Source organism: Leuciscus leuciscus, assembly GCF_965113295.1.
Source record: "Leuciscus leuciscus genome assembly, chromosome: 6".
NCBI classification, from domain to species: domain Eukaryota; kingdom Metazoa; phylum Chordata; class Actinopteri; order Cypriniformes; family Leuciscidae; genus Leuciscus; species Leuciscus leuciscus.
Window position 1 is genome coordinate 12172755 of NC_138730.1, and position 21949 is coordinate 12194703.

Below are 21949 nucleotides of genomic sequence, written 5' to 3' on the forward strand. Positions count from 1 at the left end.
GATGCAGCGCTATCCCCTCTGAAATCGCGTGGAATGGGTCCCTGGACAGATGCACATAAAAGCGTGGCACATAAACTGTCCTGAACTGAAGGCAGTTCAGATGCTAGCTCACCAGAGGCAGAGCGGCCTAGAGCTGATAGGAGGTATAACTTCCGAAGGCTCCCACACCCCTTAGCCGAATTTATATTGAGCGTTCTAGTCAGTTTAGACAATTGGATCAACTGTTTGTTTGCTTTGGGGTACGCTCTAAAGGGCTGCCAGTTTCCAAGCAAAGACTGTCCAGCTGTATTGTTGAGGCAATAGCCCTGTCTCCTTAGCTGGTATGACCCTTTGTGAGTGGTTGAGTTGATTCGACTAGGTCATAGGAGCTGGGGTTGGAGAACCAGCACTGCCACAGCTCGATCTTCATCGGCTGGCTGCGGCTGTGAACCATATACCATCTCTCTGATTCTACCAGCAGCATTGTAGCTTTGTGTATACAAACACACGATTACAAATCCTTGTCCTCAACTAGGTTTGTTACTTAAATATGGAGGGCAGAGGTGCTTCCATTGTGAGACATCATCCCTGCAGCGACAGCTTGGAAAGGGCTGGGCTCATATCATAGCTGGTCAGGGTTCTGTCACTTGGTCTGGTTTATTCTTGGTCTGGTGACGGACTTCTGACACTCCTAATATCTTTGTGTTCGAGTTCGCTCAAGCCATACACTCTATAGTCTGCGTGATATGTTTTATGTGTGGAGTATGGTGTTCGGATCCCGGAAACTCTGTCTAGTTCTGTTTCGGTTCGGTGTCGGGATTTGGACATTCATGCTCCATGTTTTGTCTCTCCTTGTGAGGCACTGAATGAGTGTTCATTTCCTCACCATGGGCTCTTGTCTCAAGCGTTTTTGTTGAGCATCTAGTTTGCATTTTCGTTGGCCAGGGGATCTTGTGTTTTCTTGTTCTGTGTAGCACGTGGGTCATGTTTATCATCAGCATGCGGCTGTTTTGTGAACGCTGACGGTAAGAGCTCTTATTGGCTGCTTGTTTGTTACTAATTTATTATCCAGGATTTCTTGTTAGTTAATAGTAGTTACTAGAGTGTTAATAATGTGTTACTCATTTGTTCCTGTGTAGCTATTCATTAATGACGGAAAAGTATTCTAAACTGTTACCAACTGTTAGTGTTATCGCCTTATGTTTAACTTTGTCTTTTTGGTCCCTCCAGAATGCAAACCAACAACGTTGTCAGAGTGAAGTTCAAAGATAGCAAGAAATATATTTTTTCTCCTACTCCTTTTACATTTCAGACGTTTTTGAAATGTGGTGACAGATAACAAACTTTAATACTGTTAATATCATTAACACTTTTCCCTCTGAAAATATTTTTTTAATAGTAATAAAATAAGTGTATGATTGTATCTTATGGGGTATAAAAATCACTGTTTTTGTTCCTTTGGCATTGCTGGCCTTTGTCAATTTCCCAATGGTTTCTCTTCCTTCAGTTGCCAAGAAATTTGATCTTTCTACAATGGATGTAAAAGTCTTTGACTCAAAGACAGAGGTTGATGAGGAAGCATTTGAATATCTGCTGACACGACCAGACATTGGTGTCCTAGAAATGTTCATCCCAGGCACAGCAAGCCTTGATGGTAAATTGTTTGACATGCTTATCAAGTTTTGTTTATTCTAAGCTAGGGCTGGGTATTGACACAAATTTCACAATTCGATTCGATTTCGATTGAAAAGCTTGCAATTCGATTCGATTCGATTCAATATTGATATTTTGGATATCAGGTACTATACATGGCAAATTTTCTCAAGGAAAACAAATCTCTAAACTAATGCTGTAAACTATGGGAGTCAGTTGTAGCCTATTAGGCTTCATTAGTCTACTATAATATTGAAGGTAAAAATAAACTGATTTGTGTACAAACACTTAATTACACTTTTATTTATTTTTATAATAATAAAGTTACATGAAATATAAACATTTAAATGGGGGCTGTCATAAAAACTTGCCAGATTTATTCAAACATGCATTAAATATTGAAGAACATAAAAAATTATAATGAATATGTGATATGGTGCATATATTTAGCAAAATGCTCCTCTCTAGAGTACATTTTTCTTGTTAAAATGAGAATCGATTAAAATCGAGAAATCTATATTTTTTACCCAGCCCTAATCTCAGCAATATTCACCAATTTGCTTAGGCTAGTATGTCTATTCGACTCATTCTCAATAGCTATTATAGCATGCAATCAAAGTAGTATAAGGCATAACCTCTATTCTAGCATTTATGCTGTGAGTAAACCAGTTTTGTCAGTGGAAGAAGTTTTTTTTTTTTTTCACTGTTCGGTAGACAGAAGTCCTGTGCAAGTTTGTATATTTGACAGTGAGGAGACTGACTGACCATCTTTCACAACATTCATGCCTGAGAACCTTTTGTAAAATAAAGGATTTTTCAATAAATACTGTTGCATCCTTTTCTTTCACCATTGCTTTATACCAATGTTTTTCCTTTGTCTTATATAACTTTTAATTTGAGTTTAATCAACTTAAATCATTTACAGCAATCGGTTTCCTAAAACCATTTGAGTAGCTATATTTGTCAAGACTTGATTAGATTTATTACATTAACTCAAACCAGTTAGTTTAAATAGTTTAAATTACTTTAAAAGTTTAATGGAATGAACTTAAAATATTCAAGTTACTGTACATATACTCAAAATGATTGACTAAACCAACACTAAATTATGAGTGAATATGACTCAATATATATATATAAGTTCACAATACTCATATGTATTTATTTTTAAACTTAAATGGTTTGCCGCAATCAGTTTCCTCAATCGGTTTGAGTTGATATGGTTTATATTGCAGATTCTTTAAGCTTAAGCTCATATTTAGGAGAGACTGAGAATCAAAAGCATACAGAGTCTGATGACACAGCAATGTTGATTAGAAGTCCTCCTGAAAAAAATCGAGCTGGGGAATGTCGTCTTGCCCAAGTAAGAATCACCAATTTTGAATTACATCTATATAGAATGACTTAAATAGTAAAGATATTATGGATATGGAACTATATACACTTGTCAGTTGTTAATAATTTCTCATCTCTGCTCAATATTACATCATTCCCCCCTCTAGATGATTGAAGATATCCTAAAGAGCAGCCCTGGAGGTGAGAAGGTCATAAACGAATACACGCGCACTAAAAGTCTGTCAGATGGCAGAAGACGTGACTTGGTGAAAATATTGGTTGCCCAGTTGACAAATGAACATGGGTAGGTTGTGGGTCTGTTACATGGGTAATCATATGTTAATTTGTAAATTGATGTTTATGATGTTATGGGTTGTAATTGGTTTGTGTGTGTATAGAACAAGCCCTTGCCGGTGTTTGAAGGAAGAATATGCAAAGGGAATAATCTCCCTATACTTGGCTGACCCCAGGAGCAAGCTTGGTTATGTAAGTAGCTGTTGCCTCTCAATCTTTTGGATTTACAGGAGGAGGATATACTCTGTATATTGCAGAGTAAAGATTATCTACATTATAATTCATATGGTATTTATTTCCTTAGTTGTGTAATGTATAACTACTATTGTTCTGGTCATAGGAGCATTATTACAATGCAGAAGATGGTAGTGGATATCTGGCATGGAGAATGAAAACTCTGTAGAAAGAAGCATCAGAGGGACGGATGAAACGCCAACGGCAATCACAAACAGGTGCGAGATTTGATGTTTAGTCAGTGCTGTTATTGGCTTGGCTGGAAGGCTTGATAAACTTTTTTATTTTTTTATTTGATTGAACATACAACTTGCTTATTTTACTCATCTCACTCTGAAAATGTATGTTTAAAAGTCACTCTGGGATAATGCATGTTTTTTTTTCCTGTCATGTATCTAGTTAAGGTATTTGTGTTGTGCTTTTGAAAGAAAAGGTCATATTGTCTTCAACACTCTCAGGTGGGCCAACTACTGACAGGGATCCCCTCAAAGAAGACAGCTGGTTGAATGATGAACGTCAGTGTCAGGAAGCAATAGCCCTGATGAAGCATACAGCTGACGAGGCAGTGGTAAAGGAAAAGATGAGGTTAACACTGGTCTATCGCCAGAAGATGCTGCACGACCCTAAAGAGTCATCTGATATTCGTCATGGATATACCACGCTTGGTATGTGAGACTTCAAATCTTTAAACATGAAAACATACAAATATTAAAATTAAGTGCTATTGTTGTTGTGCAGTACAGACTCATTAGGTAAAAAAGTGAGTTTCTACTGTGGTTCCTACTTTAATTATCTTTGACATTTTGTACAGATTGATCAAGATTTTGGACTTCTATTTGGCGATGCGACCTCTGCAAAGTTGTTGGAGAAGTGGTCTACCAACATAAAACCAAAGGTTACTGCACAGCCGTGGCCTCACTCAGACTAGTGAGCTCCAAGACCTCATCCAAAATGCTGAAGTTGAAGAAGGTATATTGTGCTATAACTTAAATTATTTTATAGGAAGTTATGCATTTATGACAAGCATAGCTTTATTCAGATCTATAGAGTTTAAATTGTGGTCACAACTTTACCCATTAGACATGCTTGATTCATATGCAACACAGACTTGCAATGGGTAAACTGACAGAATGAAAATCACCTGTTTCTAACATTTCTACCCTGATCTTTTCTCAAAGGCCTAGTACAGGAGTTGCAGATTTACAGTTTGACATTGTTTTCATTTGGGTCTCTGAATAACAAAAGTATGGTTGATATGTAATAGATAAAGTTTAACTCTATGACCTCAGTTCAATATCTGTAGAGGTTTCACTTTAATTCATCCACACATCTGTAGTCATCAATGCCATGAATGTGCTGTTAATACTGATTCTGTGTGCAGTATAACCTAAAGTACTGGAGTGGTTAATGTATTTATACCGGCACATCAAACTAGTGAAGTTAAGTCTAAGTTAAACTAGTTCAACTGAGTAGGAGGGTATGTTCAACCCCTTCTACCTAAAAACCTCAAACAAATGTGTTTATTTTGTTTTCCTTGTCTCCAGGTTGGGACAGCGACATGTCTTCCATTCAAATGCTGGTTCACCTTTTGCCACCCTCAAGTCAAGGCTGCAAAAGACCGGGAAAGATTTCAGTGAGAAAAGCAACATTTTATGGTTCATTACCCCAGAAAATTGGATCACTGCTACATTGTTGGTGCATGCGTTACTAAGCGAAGCAAATCACTTTTTTCAAAAAGCAGTTGAAAAGCTTTAAATACATAATGAAAACATTAGCAAAAAAACACCAGTGCCAAACCGCTTACATTTGGCAAACATTTGATCCAAATGACATGAAATTAGGTCCTGGGAAAATGGCTCCCTTGAATGAAATGGAAGTTGGTGCTGAGATTGCTGAGAAACTTGATGTACCCATGTGGACTAAGGTCCTAAATGTGAAATGGGTCAAGCGCTGTGGAAATACTTATCAGTTAGGGTTAGTGGTTTGTGTTCAAGTTCAAAATGACATGCCTGTATTTCATGTAATCCAGAATATTGTTATCAAAGATGAGCAGGTCCTTTTGATTACAAGTGCACTAAAATATTTTGTTTAGCTGAACATATCCATGCTTACAAAGCTGCACAAACCACAGAAGCACCTTCTGTTTTGGAGATAAGGGATATTTTGCACCACAAGTTGTTTGACATACTTATGTTTTATGGTTGGGATTCTGATTTGTTTATTGTACGATATTGTTTAATGTAATTCTTCATCTCTTCTCTTACATTATCACCATCACAATTTTCTATTATTTTAGTATTATTGTTTTCATTGTTTATTTATTTTATGATCCCAAGTGAATTAAACAGGTGCTAGATTTTTCTTTTCTTTTAGTATTTAGTATTATTATTTAATTTTTTTAGGATTACAAGTGAATTAAGTGTAAGTGTAATATTGTTTAAGCAAAATAAAATTTTGAGCCACGAGTATACAGTTGTTGATTTTATTCTCAGACTGAAAAGCAAGTTTTTCATTTCTATTTTTAGGATTTTTTTAGGGTAAAACATTAATGGTGTAATTCAGAAGAATTACAGTTAGTGATTCTTTACAGTTTACTCATAATTGATGATAAACAACTCTGGAGGGGAAGTAAATTGTGGCAGAGTAAATTTGAAGTTCCCCTGAGTCAATTTCTTGTTGCTCTGAACTGAGTAAAATAGCATGAGAGTAAAAAAAAAAAAAAAAAAAACACTAAATAGAGTTAAATATCGTAGGAAAGAGTAAATATTATCACTAAATTGAGCATAATTAACTCTGGAAAAACTGCCCTATCAAAAGAGTAACTTTTACTCTTTTCAGAGAGGGACCAAATGTTATCTGGCATTGAGTAAAATTAGAGTAAATTTTACTCAGACAAATTTATTGTGCAGGAAGCTGCTCCTCTGGAAGCACTCCTCGTTCCTCGCCTCCTCGCGGTGCAATTAGAGAATTGAGATGTCCTTCAAGATGGCTGAGCTCGATCGGTTTCCGGGTCATAGGAGCGAGGAAACGAGGAGGGGTATTGAGAAGCACCCAGGGACTTGAGGGGAAAATTCTTACCTGGAATTTAATTTAGACCCTGGTTCCTGTGGTCGAAACACATCGAGTACCACCCCAAAGTTCCTAGTTCCTGGGGAACGTTCCTGCGGTGGAAACAAGGCTTTACATTCCATGTGTAGTGTTCTCCCTATAGCCTTGCCGTATCCTGCATCCAAGACTTTGTAACGACTGAGACAATCAGACACATAACTACAGGAACCCAGACCGACCCCTTCCATAGCCAATATCCCTCTGTCCTCCTTTTCTTCGCTAACCGAGGAAGAAGTATCTACACTTCTCCTCTCCAGTCACCCTACCACCTGCCCTCTTGACCCCATCCCCTCACACCTTCTACAAGCCATCTCTCCCACACTTCTACCATCACTCACACACATCATCAACTCATCCCTCCATACTGGCACCTTCCCTACAGCATTCAAGCAGGCTCGGGTTACTCCACTGCTCAAAAAACCAACGCTAAACACATCATTTGTAGAGAATTACAGACCTATCTCTCTCCTACCATTCATTGCGAAGACACTTGAAAGAGCTGTCTTCAACCAACTAACATCCTTCTTGTCTCTAAACAACCAGCTGGATGTCAACCAATCTGGCTTCAAGAAAGGGCATTCAACTGAGACTGCATTACTGTCAGTCACAGAAGCCCTACGGATCGCAAAAGCTGCTTCCAAATCTTCAGTCCTCATTCTCCTGGATCTGTCTGCTGCCTTCGACACTGTGAATCATCAGATCCTTCTGTCCACCCTCTCATCACTGGGCATCACAGGAACTTCACTCCACTGGTTTGAGTCCTATCTCACAGGTAGGTCCTTCAAGGTCGCATGGAGAGGTGAGGTATCCAGAGCACATCAGCTGACCACAGGTGTTCCCCAAGGTTCAGTTCTTGGTCCCCTCCTCTTCTCCATCTACACCACATCACTGGGACACATCATACAGGCACACGGTTTTTCCTACCACTGCTATGCTGATGACACGCAGCTCTTCCTCTCATTTCAACCAGATGATCCCACAGTAGCTGCACGGGTCTCAAGCTGTCTGGCGGACATCTCCACATGGATGAAGGAACATCACCTGCAGCTCAACCTGGCAAAGACTGAGCTTCTCGTCCTCCCTGCCAATCCGTCTCTACAGCACGACTTCACCATCCAGCTAGAGTCATCATTAATCACCCCATCAAGATCGGTCAGAAATCTTGGAGTAACGTTTGATGACCAGCTGACCTTCACTGATCACATTTCAAAGACAGCTCGATCATGCAGGTTTGCACTGCACAACATCAGGAAGATCAGGCCTTTCCTAACTGAGCATGCAACGCAACTTATTGTCCAGGCCCTGGTCATCTCTAGGCTCGACTACTGCAATGCTCTTCTGGCTGGACTTCCAGCATGTGCGACCAAACCCCTACAGATGATCCAGAATGCTGCAGCTCGTCTTGTCTTCAACGAGCCCAAGAGGGCCCACGTCACTCCTCTGTTCACCTCTCTGCACTGGCTACCTCTCGCTGCTCGCATCAAGTTCAAGGCACTGACGCTTGCTTACAGATCCATCACAGGCTCAGCTCCCTCCTACTTTCACTCACTCCTACGAGTCTACATCCCTACCAGACACCTACGATCGGTCAACGAGCGACGTCTCGTGGTTCCATCACAGAAAGCCACAAAATCACTTTCCAGAACATTCTCATTCACAGTTCCATGCTGGTGGAACGCTCTCCCCACCCTCATCCGGAATGCAGAATCCCTGACAACATTCAAAAGACAGCTGAAAACCCATCTCTTCCGTGAGCACTTAACCTTATAAAAAAAAAAAAAAAAAAATCCTTTCCCTTTGAAACATCACTTATCAGGCTTATGCTACTCTGAATAATACCTGAACTTCGTATTTTGAGCACTTCTTGCGTTGTTGTTGTTTTTGCCTCTTTATGATGACTCGCTGAATTTTTGTCCTAATTTGTAAGTCGCTTTGGATAAAGGCGTCTGCTAAATGACTAAATGTAAAAATGTAAATGTAATTATTTGTTACATTTAACAAATAAGCTTCAAAGCCTTATCACTCTTAGGAATGAAACATCCCCCCAAAAGAGACAAGAGAGCAGGAAAGGTTTCAGTCGCCGGGGCGACGATCAGATAAGATGTCTTTATTGCTGTGAAAAATGTGGTCAATGTGGTCAGACCTAGGCCATAGGAAAGACCTACAGACCTTAAAACAGACTTTCCTGCATTCATTCATCGACAAACTGATCTATAAATGAACATGCATCCCAGAACATTTTATGAATGATTTACTGTCTTGTGTAGCCTAATGTCTTTTAATACTATTATTTTCTGATACTGTGTATTTTACAATAGAATCAATGGTCAATGTAACCTCACCTATACCATGTTTGGTCTCTATAAATTGGTACTTTGAAGATCGAAATGATTGTGATATGCCGATAGCTGCGCAATATATTAGTATTACAAGAATCTTTAGTCTCTTCATCAGCAACCAATCCAGCTGCACATGCAAATGAGCTGCAAATGAGCACGCTTAAAACAAAGATCCATAAATCGACAACACAGTCTGTGGGGACCCCCTAATTCTAACATTTCTTAGAATTAATAAACAATTAACACTGAGTGTTCACGGGACGAACAGGTGGATTGATTGTAATTTTAATTTTACTACATTAAGTTCATTCTATTAACTGATGTAAATATTCATAATCAATTATAACAAGTTATGATTGATTATTAATATTTCTTTAGAGCTAATTTGCTACACCTTATCTTGTCCTGATCCCAGCCTTGTCGTGTGCTCAAGTCATGCTGTGCCTGATGTGCCGGAGGTCTTTATGTGAAGAAATCTTTGATGTAACTTGAGCAGATCAAAATGTAATGCTGCAATGAACACTTTTCCTTCACTTTATTTGACAGTAGTAGTCAATTTAGTTTAATTGAGGACCAATTTAATTGATTAATTAAAATTTGTGCCATTGTATCCTGAATTTGCGGGCCATTTTTGCCCCAAGCTACAGTTAATTTCCAACCCTGGCATGCACAGTATTTACAAAACATTTATGGTACTTATATTAAAAAAAGAATGTTAATTGGGTAAAGATATACATGAAATGAAGGAGGAACTATGTCACAATATTCAATTATCAATTAAAAACAAGAAACAGTCAGTGAATAGATTTAAAAGACAGTGGGATGGTGTACAAAAGCCTGTCATAGAAATCAAAGTTGTTGGCCACACGGACTGATTATAGTGTGACACGCAGGAAGACGATTTGGTGAACGTTCATCTATACACGGTTCTCTATGCTCTGTATAATGCGTTTATGCCTTGATGTAAGTACATCTGCATATGTATGTTTATTGAATGTATGTTGTTGATGTCCCGCGATCGTTCTGCGTTTGCCATCGGCGGGTTTTGAGCGCCGTAGCGGCCGTAATTTGCCGCGAGAGAAACGCCCTAATCAGTATTAGCATCGGCAGTATTCTAAACTGCGTCACCAATGTTGTTTACATTAATAATGTATCATTGCACAATTTATCATGATTATTTGCATTGATAAGGCTGTTATTACTTTTAAGGATGCAGACTTGAGTGTTTAATCATTGTTTATTGCATTCGTTTGACTATCATGCCAGTGTGTATATGATTCTCAGAATATGATTGTAATTATATTTCTTTATTGTTCTTTTAGACCATTAATACAGACATCATTGCCAAAGAATAACTGATCTAGATGACAACGCAAAGACTGTTCAATAAATCCATCTTTGTGAAGAATATGTTCTCCGACCCTTGATTCTCTGACCGGAATCCCGTCCATATTTGGCCGCCTCAATCAGCATATTATAAAGTTGTAGCACGCCTCCGCTACAAAGGTGGTCCTTCGAGCCGGATTGAGAGCAAGATCGAACCAATATGGACAAAGCAGAAAGTGACCTATCTGAGACAACGTCCAGACCTCGACGCAAGATTAATCTGCCTACACATCTGGATGATTACGATGTTGGCTACCATCCTGGTGACCTTCCTCCAAAGGCTTCCTCTCACTGTCCTAGTCAGCCCCGAAGCAGCTCGAGGAAAACGTCTCGCAGTGATGTCAGCTCTCAATCCAGGAAAAGTAGGCGCTCCATTACGTCCGCTGGCGTTTACGTCCCCACAGAGCTCTCTAGCGTCCAGACTGCTATGTTGGAGGAAAAGATTAAACAGAGACAGTATGACAGTCTAAAGCGGCAAGTAGAAGAGGACTCACTGATTGATCTGGAATACCAAAGACTGCAGACACAAGCTAAAGAAGCCCAGCGCATGCAAGAGGAAGCGCTAGCCGCAAAGGAGGCCCTGTTGAAACAACTAGAACGACAGCGCAAGCTTCAAGAAGCAGAGACTGAACTCGAAGTAGCTAAGCTTGTATCCTCCATGCTCTCTGTAGACTCTAGAGCGACCACTCCAGTCCCTATAGACTCTGGTTCTCCAAACGCTCAACAGCTTGCATCACAGCGCAGCCAGGCTTGTTCACCTCAGCTCATGTCTTCCGAACCTCAGCAGCTCCTCTTCCAGTCGCCCGCTGTGACGTCAACGCTACTGCCCTGTATTACAGCACTGCCTGGTCCTGATGTCTCTGCAGCGTTACCTAGACCGCCACATTGGGCCTCACCTGCTCCTCACTCTGCGGATGCACACATGCCCGCTGCACTTGACCCAGGGCCACAAGCATTCTCACCGCCAGTCCCTGATATTGCACCATCGGCTCCTACTGCAGTTCCAGTACACTGTGTGTCATTACCGTCGAATGTGGCCTCTCAGCCCTCAGCAGTCACCAAACCCATGCAGAGGTTCACTATCCCCAATGCCTTTACTGCAACCGGTTTGAGTCTTGCAGAACATAACTACCCAGTGGCTGCGCTCCAACGAGCTTATCGTCATCTGAGAGATCTTCCTCTTCCCCTTGTTGACAGAGTCAAACCACTACTCCTCATTGGTTCTGACATGCCACACCTCTTAATGCCGATACAGCCTGTATGCAGAGGACCAGACGGAGGTCCAATAGCCATCAGAACACAGCTGGGATGGTCTCTTCAGGGTCCCATGAGCCCCAAGCAGCCCTCACGGTGTTATCAGCAGTGCCTTCATATCACCACCACTCCGCTTCATGATGATCTGATTCGGCACGTCGAACGTCTCTGGCAGGTCGACACCTTCCCATACAATGAGAAGATGGTCATCAGGTCCAAGCAAGACAAAGACGCTCTCGCTATGCTCCAGAAAGCCACCACCACCGTGAACGTAGACGGCGTTCAACGTTATGCCACACCATTGCTCCGACGCATGCCTATGACCATGTTCCATACCGATAAGGATGTTGTCCTTCCTAGTCTTCGAAGTACCGAGCGCAGATTGGCAAGAGATCCTGAACTAGCAAAAGCCTACTGCACTGAAATCCGTAAGTTGGAATCTGCTGGATATGTAGCCAAGATAACCACAGAAGAAGCACACAATACCTCGGAATCCTGGTTCATTCCGCACCATATAGTACAACACAATGGCAAGAACAGGATCGTCTTTAACTGTTCATTCCAACATCAGGGTCAGTCCTTGAACAGTCAGCTGCTTCCTGGTCCGATGCTGGGACCCTCCTTGTTAGGTGTGCTCCTGAGGTTCCGACAACACACAGTGGCTGTGAGTGGGGACATAAAAGCTATGTTCCATCAGGTACGCTTGTTGCCCAGGGACAAGCCAGTGTTGCGGTTTCTCTGGAGGAACATGTGCAGAGACCAGGAGCCTGAGATATATGAATGGCAGGTGCTTCCGTTTGGAACTACATGCAGCCCGTGTTGCGCCATCTATGCCCTCCAGCGCAGTGCGCAAACCCACCAGAAAGACCAGGTCAGTCTGTTTAACATAGTTGAGAATTCCTTCTATGTTGATAACTGCCTGCATAGCACTTCGAACTCTGAGGAAGCTAAGGAGGTAGTTGATGGACTTCGTCAACTACTGTCTGAGGGAGGCTTCGACCTAAGACAGTGGGCCTGCAATGTACCCTCTGTCATCGAACATCTTCCCGCAGAAGCCCGGTCTGCTAACAGTGAACTGTGGTTGACCAAAGCCAGTACAGACCTACAAGAACCCACTCTGGGCCTAAGGTGGGACTGTCTCAGTGACACTCTAGGCTATAATTTGCGATCGACCGAGTCCCTAGAACCCACCATGAGAAACGTGTACAAGACCTTGGCCAGCCAGTATGACCCGCTGGGGTATATCATCCCGTTTACCACCCGGGCCAAGGTTCTCATTCAAGACCTCTGGAAGCAGAATTTGGGCTGGGACGATCTAATAACACCTTTACAGTTAAGAGAGAAGTGGCTAACATGGATACGAGAGATTCCTAATCTGATTCAGCTGCAATTTCCTCGACCTTATGCCCCAGCCTGTGCTGATTACCCTAGTGCCATCCGAGAACTCCACGTATTTTGCGACGCGTCAGAAAGAGCATACGGCTCAGTGGCCTATTTGCGTACTACAGATGATCAAGGCCACATCCATGTCGCCTTTGTTCTGGCCAGATCCAGAGTGTCTCCCAGAAAATGCCTCTCCATGCCTCGTTTGGAACTGAGTGCAGCCCTGACTGGCGCACAGCTAGCCAAAGTGATTCAGACTGAGTTGTCTCTTAATCTCCATACAGTCAACCTCTGGTCTGACTCAACGACCGTGCTGAACTGGCTCACCTCTGAGTCCTGTCGCTACAAGGTATTCGTAGGGACCCGCATAGCAGAAATCCAGACCCTCACAGAGACGGCTGAATGGCGGTACATTGATTCAGCTCACAACCCTGCTGACCACATTACAAGAGGCCTGACACTGACCCAGATAGCAAGACCCCACCAGTGGAGTTCAGGACCAGACTTCCTCCTTCAACCTTCTGACCAGTGGTCATCTACACCCGTCACTAAGGTGGAATCGGAGATCAGTGAGTTGAGGAAAACTGCATTCATCGGCACTGTCAAAGTCTCCAATAATTTACTTGTGGACCCCAATCAATTCCACACATGGCAAGAGCTTGTTGAGGCCACTGTCAGGTCCCTACACGGGGCGGCTGCTGCAGACAGTGACTCTTCACTGCAAGCTGTTGACTATGTTGAAGCAGAGAAACTTATCCTGGCCCAAGTTCAACAGGACTCATTCCCATTAGAAGTCCAAGCGTTGAAGACTGGACAGCCGATTTCCGCTACCAGCCGTTTGGCATCCCTTGCACCAGAGTATGATAAGGACACAGGTCTCATCAGAGTAGGGGGACGGTTGCGTAGAGCGAGTGACCTCGACCTTGATGCCATTCACCCGATACTGTTGGATCCTGGTCATTCCACAACGAAGCTGTTAATTAAAGAGACTGACTGCAGACTCCTGCATCCTGGTTCTGAAAGGGTGCTAGCGGAATTGCGCCGCCAGTATTGGATACTCCGGGGCAGGGAAGCCGTCCGTAAGCATCAACGCAAATGCCAAGATTGTCAGTTCTGGCGAGCCAAGCCTGAAGTCCCCCAAATGGCCGATCTTCCATCCTGCAGGCTGCAACTGCACCAACCGCCATTCTATTCTACTGGGGTAGATTGTTTCGGCCCCCTTTCAGTCAAAGTTGGTCGTCGCCATGAAAAAAGATGGGGCATCCTTTATAAGTGCATGACAACCCGATGTGTGCACCTTGATCTGTTGGAGCACCTTGACACTGATGCATTCCTGCTCTCTCTGCGTCGCTTTATAGCAAGACGAGGTAAGCCCATGGAATTGCTCTGCGACAACGGTACCAACTTTGTGGGAGGAGACCGAGAACTACGTGACACTTTTGATATCATGGCACCCAAGCTTCAAGAGCTGCTTGCTCCCCAGAAGATCAGATTCCGCTACATTCCACCTAATGCTCCTCATTTCGGAGGAACTTGGGAGCGTGAAGTCAAATCTGTAAAGACTGCACTACGGGTCATTCTGCGAGAGCAAACGGTGCCAGAGCCAGTGCTGCAGACACTGTTAATGGAGGTTGAGGGTATTCTGAATGCCAAGCCTCTCGGCTACGTATCTTCCGATGTTGCAGACGTTGACCCAGTGACTCCAAACCTACTCCTTAAGGGCCGTCGTGATGCCTCCCTACCTCAAGTCTTTTTCGACTCTACCAACCTGCTCGGAAGACGCAGATGGAGACACAGCCAGGTGTTGGCGGATCATTTCTGGACTGCCTTCATCCGCGATTACCTCCCAAGTTTACAGGATCGGCACAAGTGGAGGAAGGATGGCAAAGAGCTAACTGTGGGCCAAGTGGTTCTTATTGTTGATCCCCAACTTCCTCGTGCCCTCTGGCCTGTGGGCACAGTGACTGAGACGTTGGCTGGACCTGACGGGAAAGTTCGCACTGCTCGTGTCAGAGTTAATGAGAAATCCTACACTCGCCCAGTTATTAGGTTGATTCCACTTCCTCACTTCGAGGAAGAGCCTTAGACACTGTAGACAGACTTTCTTGGTGTTTACAATTATCCTGTCAGATAATTGGGGGCGGCTGTGTACAAAAGCCTGTCATAGAAATCAAAGTTGTTGGCCACACGGACTGATTATAGTGTGACACGCAGGAAGACGATTTGGTGAACGTTCATCTATACACGGTTCTCTATGCTCTGTATAATGCGTTTATGCCTTGATGTAAGTACATCTGCATATGTATGTTTATTGAATGTATGTTGTTGATGTCCCGCGATCGTTCTGCGTTTGCCATCGGCGGGTTTTGAGCGCCGTAGCGGCCGTAATTTGCCGCGAGAGAAACGCCCTAATCAGTATTAGCATCGGCAGTATTCTAAACTGCGTCACCAATGTTGTTTACATTAATAATGTATCATTGCACAATTTATCATGATTATTTGCATTGATAAGGCTGTTATTACTTTTAAGGATGCAGACTTGAGTGTTTAATCATTGTTTATTGCATTCGTTTGACTATCATGCCAGTGTGTATATGATTCTCAGAATATGATTGTAATTATATTTCTTTATTGTTCTTTTAGACCATTAATACAGACATCATTGCCAAAGAATAACTGATCTAGATGACAACGCAAAGACTGTTCAATAAATCCATCTTTGTGAAGAATATGTTCTCCGACCCTTGATTCTCTGACCGGAATCCCGTCCATATTTGGCCGCCTCAATCAGCATATTATAAAGTTGTAGCACGCCTCCGCTACAGATGGGGTAAATAAAAATGTCTTGTAAACTTACATGTTCATGTTTGTTCTTTTACCATATTGATTACAAATTATTCAAACTTCATTTGAATGCTGTCACAGTGTCACATTTAAGATAAAGACGATTATAAGGAAGATGAGGAGAGAGGTGTAGTGGCTCTACTCGCAGCGTAACATTTATCAAATAAAACAAAAAAAGAACTGAATACAAACTAGAAAGAAAATATGAAACAGTGTGGTAACTAAGCCACAAACAACACAACACAATGAACAGAAAGACTGAAACACAAGATAACGGTGACACACGGATACTACACTACTGTTCAAAAGTTTGGGGTTTATAAGCAAAAGTTTATAAAAATGCTGCTTTTATTCTGCAAGGATGCATTAAATGGATCAAAACTGACAGTTAATACAAAATAGCATATTATTTTATTTGTATTTTTTTTCTTTATTTTTTTTATCAAAGAATCCTGAAAAAATTTATGACGGGTTCCACAAAAATTTGAAGCAGAAAAAACAACAGTTTTCAACATTTATGATAATAAATATTTCTTGAGCAGCATATTAGAATGATTTCTAAAGGATCATGTAACACTGAAAACTGAAGTATGGGATTATAAACTGAAATAATATTTCACAATCTTGCTGTTTTTACTGTATTTTTGATCAAATAAATGCAGCCTTTGCGAGCATAAGAGACTCCTTTCATTAGCATTAAAATCATAACACATTAAAACTTGGGTTGTGTGTGTAGCAGTTAAAAAAGATTAGCTCTGAATTTTCACAGAATTGGACAATTTAAGGCTAATATTTTATATCGGCCTAAAAAGATCAGCGGCCGATCGCTTAGAACATCCCTACAACTGAGTTCTTCAATCAAGCATTTTTAATTATGTATATGAGGTAGCCTGGGAAAACCCAGACTGGCGAATTTTAATTCTCTCTCCAGGACAGTCTGGAGAAGAGCCCATTCAAACTCATTTCTGTGCCGCTGAAATCGCGGCACCAATCAGAAACGTTTGGGGAGGGATTTAGATGATGACAACAGCGCAGCGACGCTGAAGGAGATTTCATTACAAAGATGGATGCAGCCGTGGAACATCACTCGTTCGAATCATAGACAGTATATAAACGAATCAGTTATCGCGTCTGTTTTGAGCGATTTAAACTTACCGTTTTCGTTAAAACCGGAGCAAAGAACAAAACTCGAAGCATACGTCATCTCCTTCATCGATCTGATTGGTTTTATGACTATCCAATTGCGGCCAGAGGACTTTGAGCTACGTCGGTTGGTGACGCCCCTTTGGAAATGATTTGTCTACATAGCTTCCCCAGACCCTATACTCAGTTTCAACTGAGAAGGGTCTGGTTTTAACCAGGCTATATATGAGGAGCTCTACGGAGCAATGTATAAATGCATACACTACTCTACAGTAATTTGAAAGTGATTGCAGTACCAGTTTTGGCCACAATCTTACATACGGTACCTTTAAGCATTATGTAATAATATTTAATTAAACAATTTAATTACGTATTCTAAAATTATTCCCATAGTTTATGAATGTAATAATTCCACTGGAGGCAAGCTTGACAAACCCAAGTGCAGTTTATTCAACATAAACTAAATACAAACACAAAGGCGTGGTGTGGCATTCACCCAACAGCATAGACAGTATAAGAAATGGACAGAGTCATCTCATTGGAACTCAATTGAGGCAAGTGAAGCCCATTTTCAGCGATTTTTTAGGACTTCCGTTCCTGACGCGCAGACTCAAACCGAGCTTGACGACGTAGATGTGACGTGAGCAACCCGTCTGTCTTCTAGTGGCTGTGACATGGGAAATCTGAATCATTCCCTTCCGAATCTTGCAGAGACGGAGAGCGTGGGTAGGAGGTGTCCATGAGCTACGAGCAGGAGAAACTTTTGCTAGGTATTCTGATTAATTATTTTGTCATTTTGCCTCCACGTCTCCCCGATTGCCCGCGAGCTTCTCCTCCCGTCAATACGGTAATCTCTCTACTGTGCGACAGAGAGTCGTGTGGTTATGACGCAATCGTTAGCCTACTTTTACAAAAACTGTTTTTACTGGGCCATAACGTAAGCTACAAGGTAATGGAGCATTTTATACATTGTCGTGTTTCTTTAGAAATAAATAATGGACAAATGGAGTCTTCAAACGCCTCAGATGTAAAGTTATTCGCTGTCAAAGTGACGCCAAAATGAATGGGAGTCAATGGGATGCTAACAGCAGGTGAAGTTCTGCTACAAGATGGTGGCACGCGGCCGGCTTCAACTTCCGGTCGACTTCCTTCCCGCTTGCCCAACAGTGGTTACACAAACAATACTTGACTTCTTCTTCTTCTTCTTTTTCATTTTATTGGCAACCGCACTTTACAGTGCATTACTGCCATCATCTGGTAGCTTGGAGCTCGGACCAGAAACATTCCTAGCTCTTAATATTTCTAAGCACCCCCCCTGTGACAATGAAGAAGAAATATACTTTTATAAGTTTTATAAGAAATATAAGTTTTGTCTCAGGCTGTTGAATCCCAAAGAATTACTGCATATGAAATTAAACTGCCTGTGCAGCAGACAAACAATATTATTTATTTATTGGTTATAAGACTTGATCACACAAATAACATTTCATATATGAATCATCAGACTTAACACTCCTGATTGTAAAAGTTACAACATCCAAAATAAATGCAAATATGTATTTTTTTCAGCATTGCTTGGTTTTTTATTATCCACTTATTACCCACTCACAAAACCCCAGTACAGTGCAGTGAAGCTGAGGCCAGTGCTGTCACATCACTGATGGCCATTCAGGATTATATTGTATTGTATGTCGAATATTTGTCAGATTGTGATTTAAAAGGTAAAATCTGCTGTTTGTGACGTCTTACTGACCATGATGTTCAAGATGCTCATAATTTTTGCTTGCTAACCTCACATTTCTAAATAACTTATGCTCAAATAGCATTAAAATAGCCTTATTTCAGGATGGTTTAGCCAAGTAGTAGTAACTCATCATAGCTCTTAGTAATATGAGTTATCTATTAGTAGATTGTGTCAACTTGACTCTCCCCTGTGAAGGCCTTATCGACACGACAGCCATCGGCACTGATCCTCAACAATACCGGTGTGATGACTCGATCTTCAACCAGATGGAACTGGATAATATTCTGAATGTTCCAATCCAATCTGACTTCTGACCTATAATGCTGCCTGAATCATAATCATACACCGTTCGTTCACTGGCCAGAGGAGAACTGGTCCCCGACTGAGCCTGGGTTCTCCCAAGGTTTTCTTCTGCCACCTGGTGGAGTTTTGGTTCCTTGCTACTTGTCGCCTTTTTTTTCCCGCCTTTGTTGCCATTGACGCCATTAAATGAGAACTGAACTGAGCTGGACAATGACATCACGGTTTTCTCCAGGTATTATATATATATGAAGACTCAGATGCAAAAGCCTCTGAGTGCCATCTGAAATTTTCTTCTAAAATGATCATTTTTATCAAGCTTGAATGTTTATGTTCAGTTATTTCACTTTAATGGCAATGAAAATGACCTATTAACTGACATTAAAGTGAAATTATTGAACTTAAATATAGGAGCTTGATAAAAATGCTAATTTTAGAAGAAAATTTCAGATGGCACTCTTTTTTACAACAAAATGAAACATCACTGAACTTACTGAACGCTGGACTGTGATGCTATTTTCTTTTGGTAACAAACTTTTTTGCTTTATTTTCCTGTTATCTCTGTAAAGCTGCTTTGAAACAATCTGTATTGTAAAAGGCGCTATATAAATACATGTGACTTGACTTGACTAAGAAGAGCTAGGGTAGATTTTAAGATTTTTATTGAATAATTGATTACTTAAATATTGTTCTGTTCCTCACACAGAGCTATCCTAACCTATCATTGACCGAGAATATCAAGCACTAACCCTCATGGACCACTTTTAAGGAGCTTTTTAACATTTTATAGTTTTACAGATCCAGTCCTCATTTCCCCTCTTTGTTTCGAAAATTATCATTTTGTGTTTCACAGCCAAAAGTCAGTCAGAAATGAATAAAATGATGGGGAGAAAATAAAAAAAGGATTCAATTAAACCTTTTAATATTAAAGAGTCCACAGGTTCATAAGTAATTTATTTGACAGTATTTGGTCTCATAAATGCAATATTTGACCACAAACATCTGTCTAAATATTCTGTGGATTGTATGAAGCAGCATATATTTCCCTTTTTAAATGGAATACTTTTGTTTCCTCAAAATATAAATGCTCTTTTTAGCACTTTTGGTATGTCAATAAAATGCACAGGCTAGTATAATGTTCTGTGAACATTTCCGAGGTATGTGGTTAACTGCATATCACTGCAGCCAAATCCAAACAAGACACCTGCTGTTTGGGCATGGTCAATGGCAAATCTTAACTGATTTGTGTATTTGTATGTCTGTCTTGGATAGAAATTTTCTTAAATCCACAAATGTATGCGTGCAAATTAATCCAGGCAGAGTTGTCTTTGTGACACAAACACATTTGCAATTTTCAATCTCATTTTATTCATTTGTGAATTCAGTAAATTTTTATGAAACTCCTATATATATTTGTGGATCTCTAATTTGATGATTTATGAATTTGCTTAATTTCTGTGAATGGTTGTACATTTATTAATTGAAATAAAAAATAAACGATTCTAACCCCATAGCAATCGGATACGCGAAAGCAAAAACCCAGGCAGCATTAAATCATTAATATTACATTTGATTAACTTAAAGTTCCCCTGTAGTCAATCATTTTATTCCCTTAAAACTCATCTTTGATCACCAAAATGACATATTTAAATATTTACATATTTATGTTTTTTCCTTGAATTTTTTTTCTTCATGCCATAAAATAGCTTGAATGTAGCTCGACACCCTTGACTCATTTAGTATGCGCGGTTCTATGAATATGCAAATGAGCCCCGCCTCCACTCACTCACTCAGCTCAGAGATCCACTCGTTGACGATCACACGTTGATCTGATTGGTTACAAGGTAGTTTGTGACGTCAGAAACACCAGCGATTTCAAAGCGTGTTTTTGAGACTGTCGTTGGTTCAGTTTTAAGGAGAAAATACTCAGCAATGGAGTCGACTTATAAATTTACACATGGTTTGTCTTGAAGCATATTAAAAACACCACATAGACATATAAACACCATTAAAAGCTGGATTTTCACCACAAGGGGACTTTAATAACAAGCTCTACTCAACATCACTCATGTTTAGCTCATTTCAACTGCTGAACATAAAAGCTCACTAGATCTTCATGAATCAAAAGTGCCATCTTTTTTTATTTTGAGTTGCCATGAAACATAAGTTGTTTTAGTCTTTTCTTCCTTGTTATGATGTATATCCGAGTGAAACGACCTCTGGAACAAGAAGGGCGGGACTTGTTTTTTATGGGGAATTGATTGGATTGAGTGAGGGGAAGTTCTTTTGATTACAATAACCTCAACCGAATGAAATTATAAAACAAATTTCATCATGCATTACATTCAGAAGAGCATCTACTCGAGACTAAAGGCCAGTTCACACTGCACCGACAGACACCGATCAATGGCAACAGACACTTCTTTTGGTCTGTTGGCCTTGGTGGGCACTTACTTTTGCCAATTGAACAGCATATGGAGGGCAACAAGGTACGTATCGAATCCACTGATCATGTAATCCTGTTTACTGAGATACCTTCATCTGATTGATTTTTGAGGGCAGCTTAGATGTATCTTTCACTGCCTATGATATCCCACAATCCTGTGCGTTCAATTCTCTTACAGTTAAAAAATGTGTAAATGTACGCTTTGACCAACTTTTTCCACTTTTGATGTAATTTCTAGTGAGAAATTACTTTTGTAGAAATGAAATGTTCGCTTAATTATCACCAAAGCTATCTCTATTTTGTTGTTGATCATACGCTGCCTCTGAAGTAGGGCTTGGCGGTATATCAAGTTTGTACAATATATCAATATATATAAACAATACAGGATGAGGCAATAGCTAATGTTTATATCGATATACAGTAGTTTGATATTATGAGCGAAAAATAGCGGAGGACACAAAATGAGCTTCTGCAGGGAAACTGCATAATCCAATTGATCCTAAACAT

General features: G+C 40.8%; 1 protein-coding gene across 1 annotated transcript; it reads left to right on the plus strand.

Moving 5' to 3' along the window:
- The first annotated feature begins 964 nt into the window (after window positions 1–964).
- LOC309501832 (uncharacterized protein) lies at window positions 965–5816 on the plus strand. Its single transcript, XM_082174127.1, has 10 exons — window positions 965–1004; window positions 1210–1307; window positions 1487–1633; window positions 2868–2995; window positions 3135–3271; window positions 3366–3453; window positions 3602–3713; window positions 3954–4160; window positions 4307–4464; window positions 5040–5816. Exons 2-7 carry the CDS (start codon window positions 1211–1213, stop codon window positions 3662–3664), a joined length of 660 nt encoding a protein of 219 aa, XP_082030253.1. The 5' UTR covers window positions 965–1004; window position 1210; the 3' UTR covers window positions 3665–3713; window positions 3954–4160; window positions 4307–4464; window positions 5040–5816.
- The last annotated feature ends 16133 nt before the right edge of the window (window positions 5817–21949 follow it).

Coding starts and splice junctions, on each gene's coding strand:
- LOC309501832 (XM_082174127.1), top strand. CDS start 1,211: ATGCAAACCAACAACGTTGTCAGAGTGAAGTTCAAAGATAGCAAGAAA. Junction 1,308..1,486: donor TCAGACGTTTTTGAAATGTG/GTGACAGATAAC, acceptor CTCTTCCTTCAG/TTGCCAAGAAATTTGATCTT. Junction 3,272..3,365: donor CAGTTGACAAATGAACATGG/GTAGGTTGTGGG, acceptor GTGTGTGTATAG/AACAAGCCCTTGCCGGTGTT.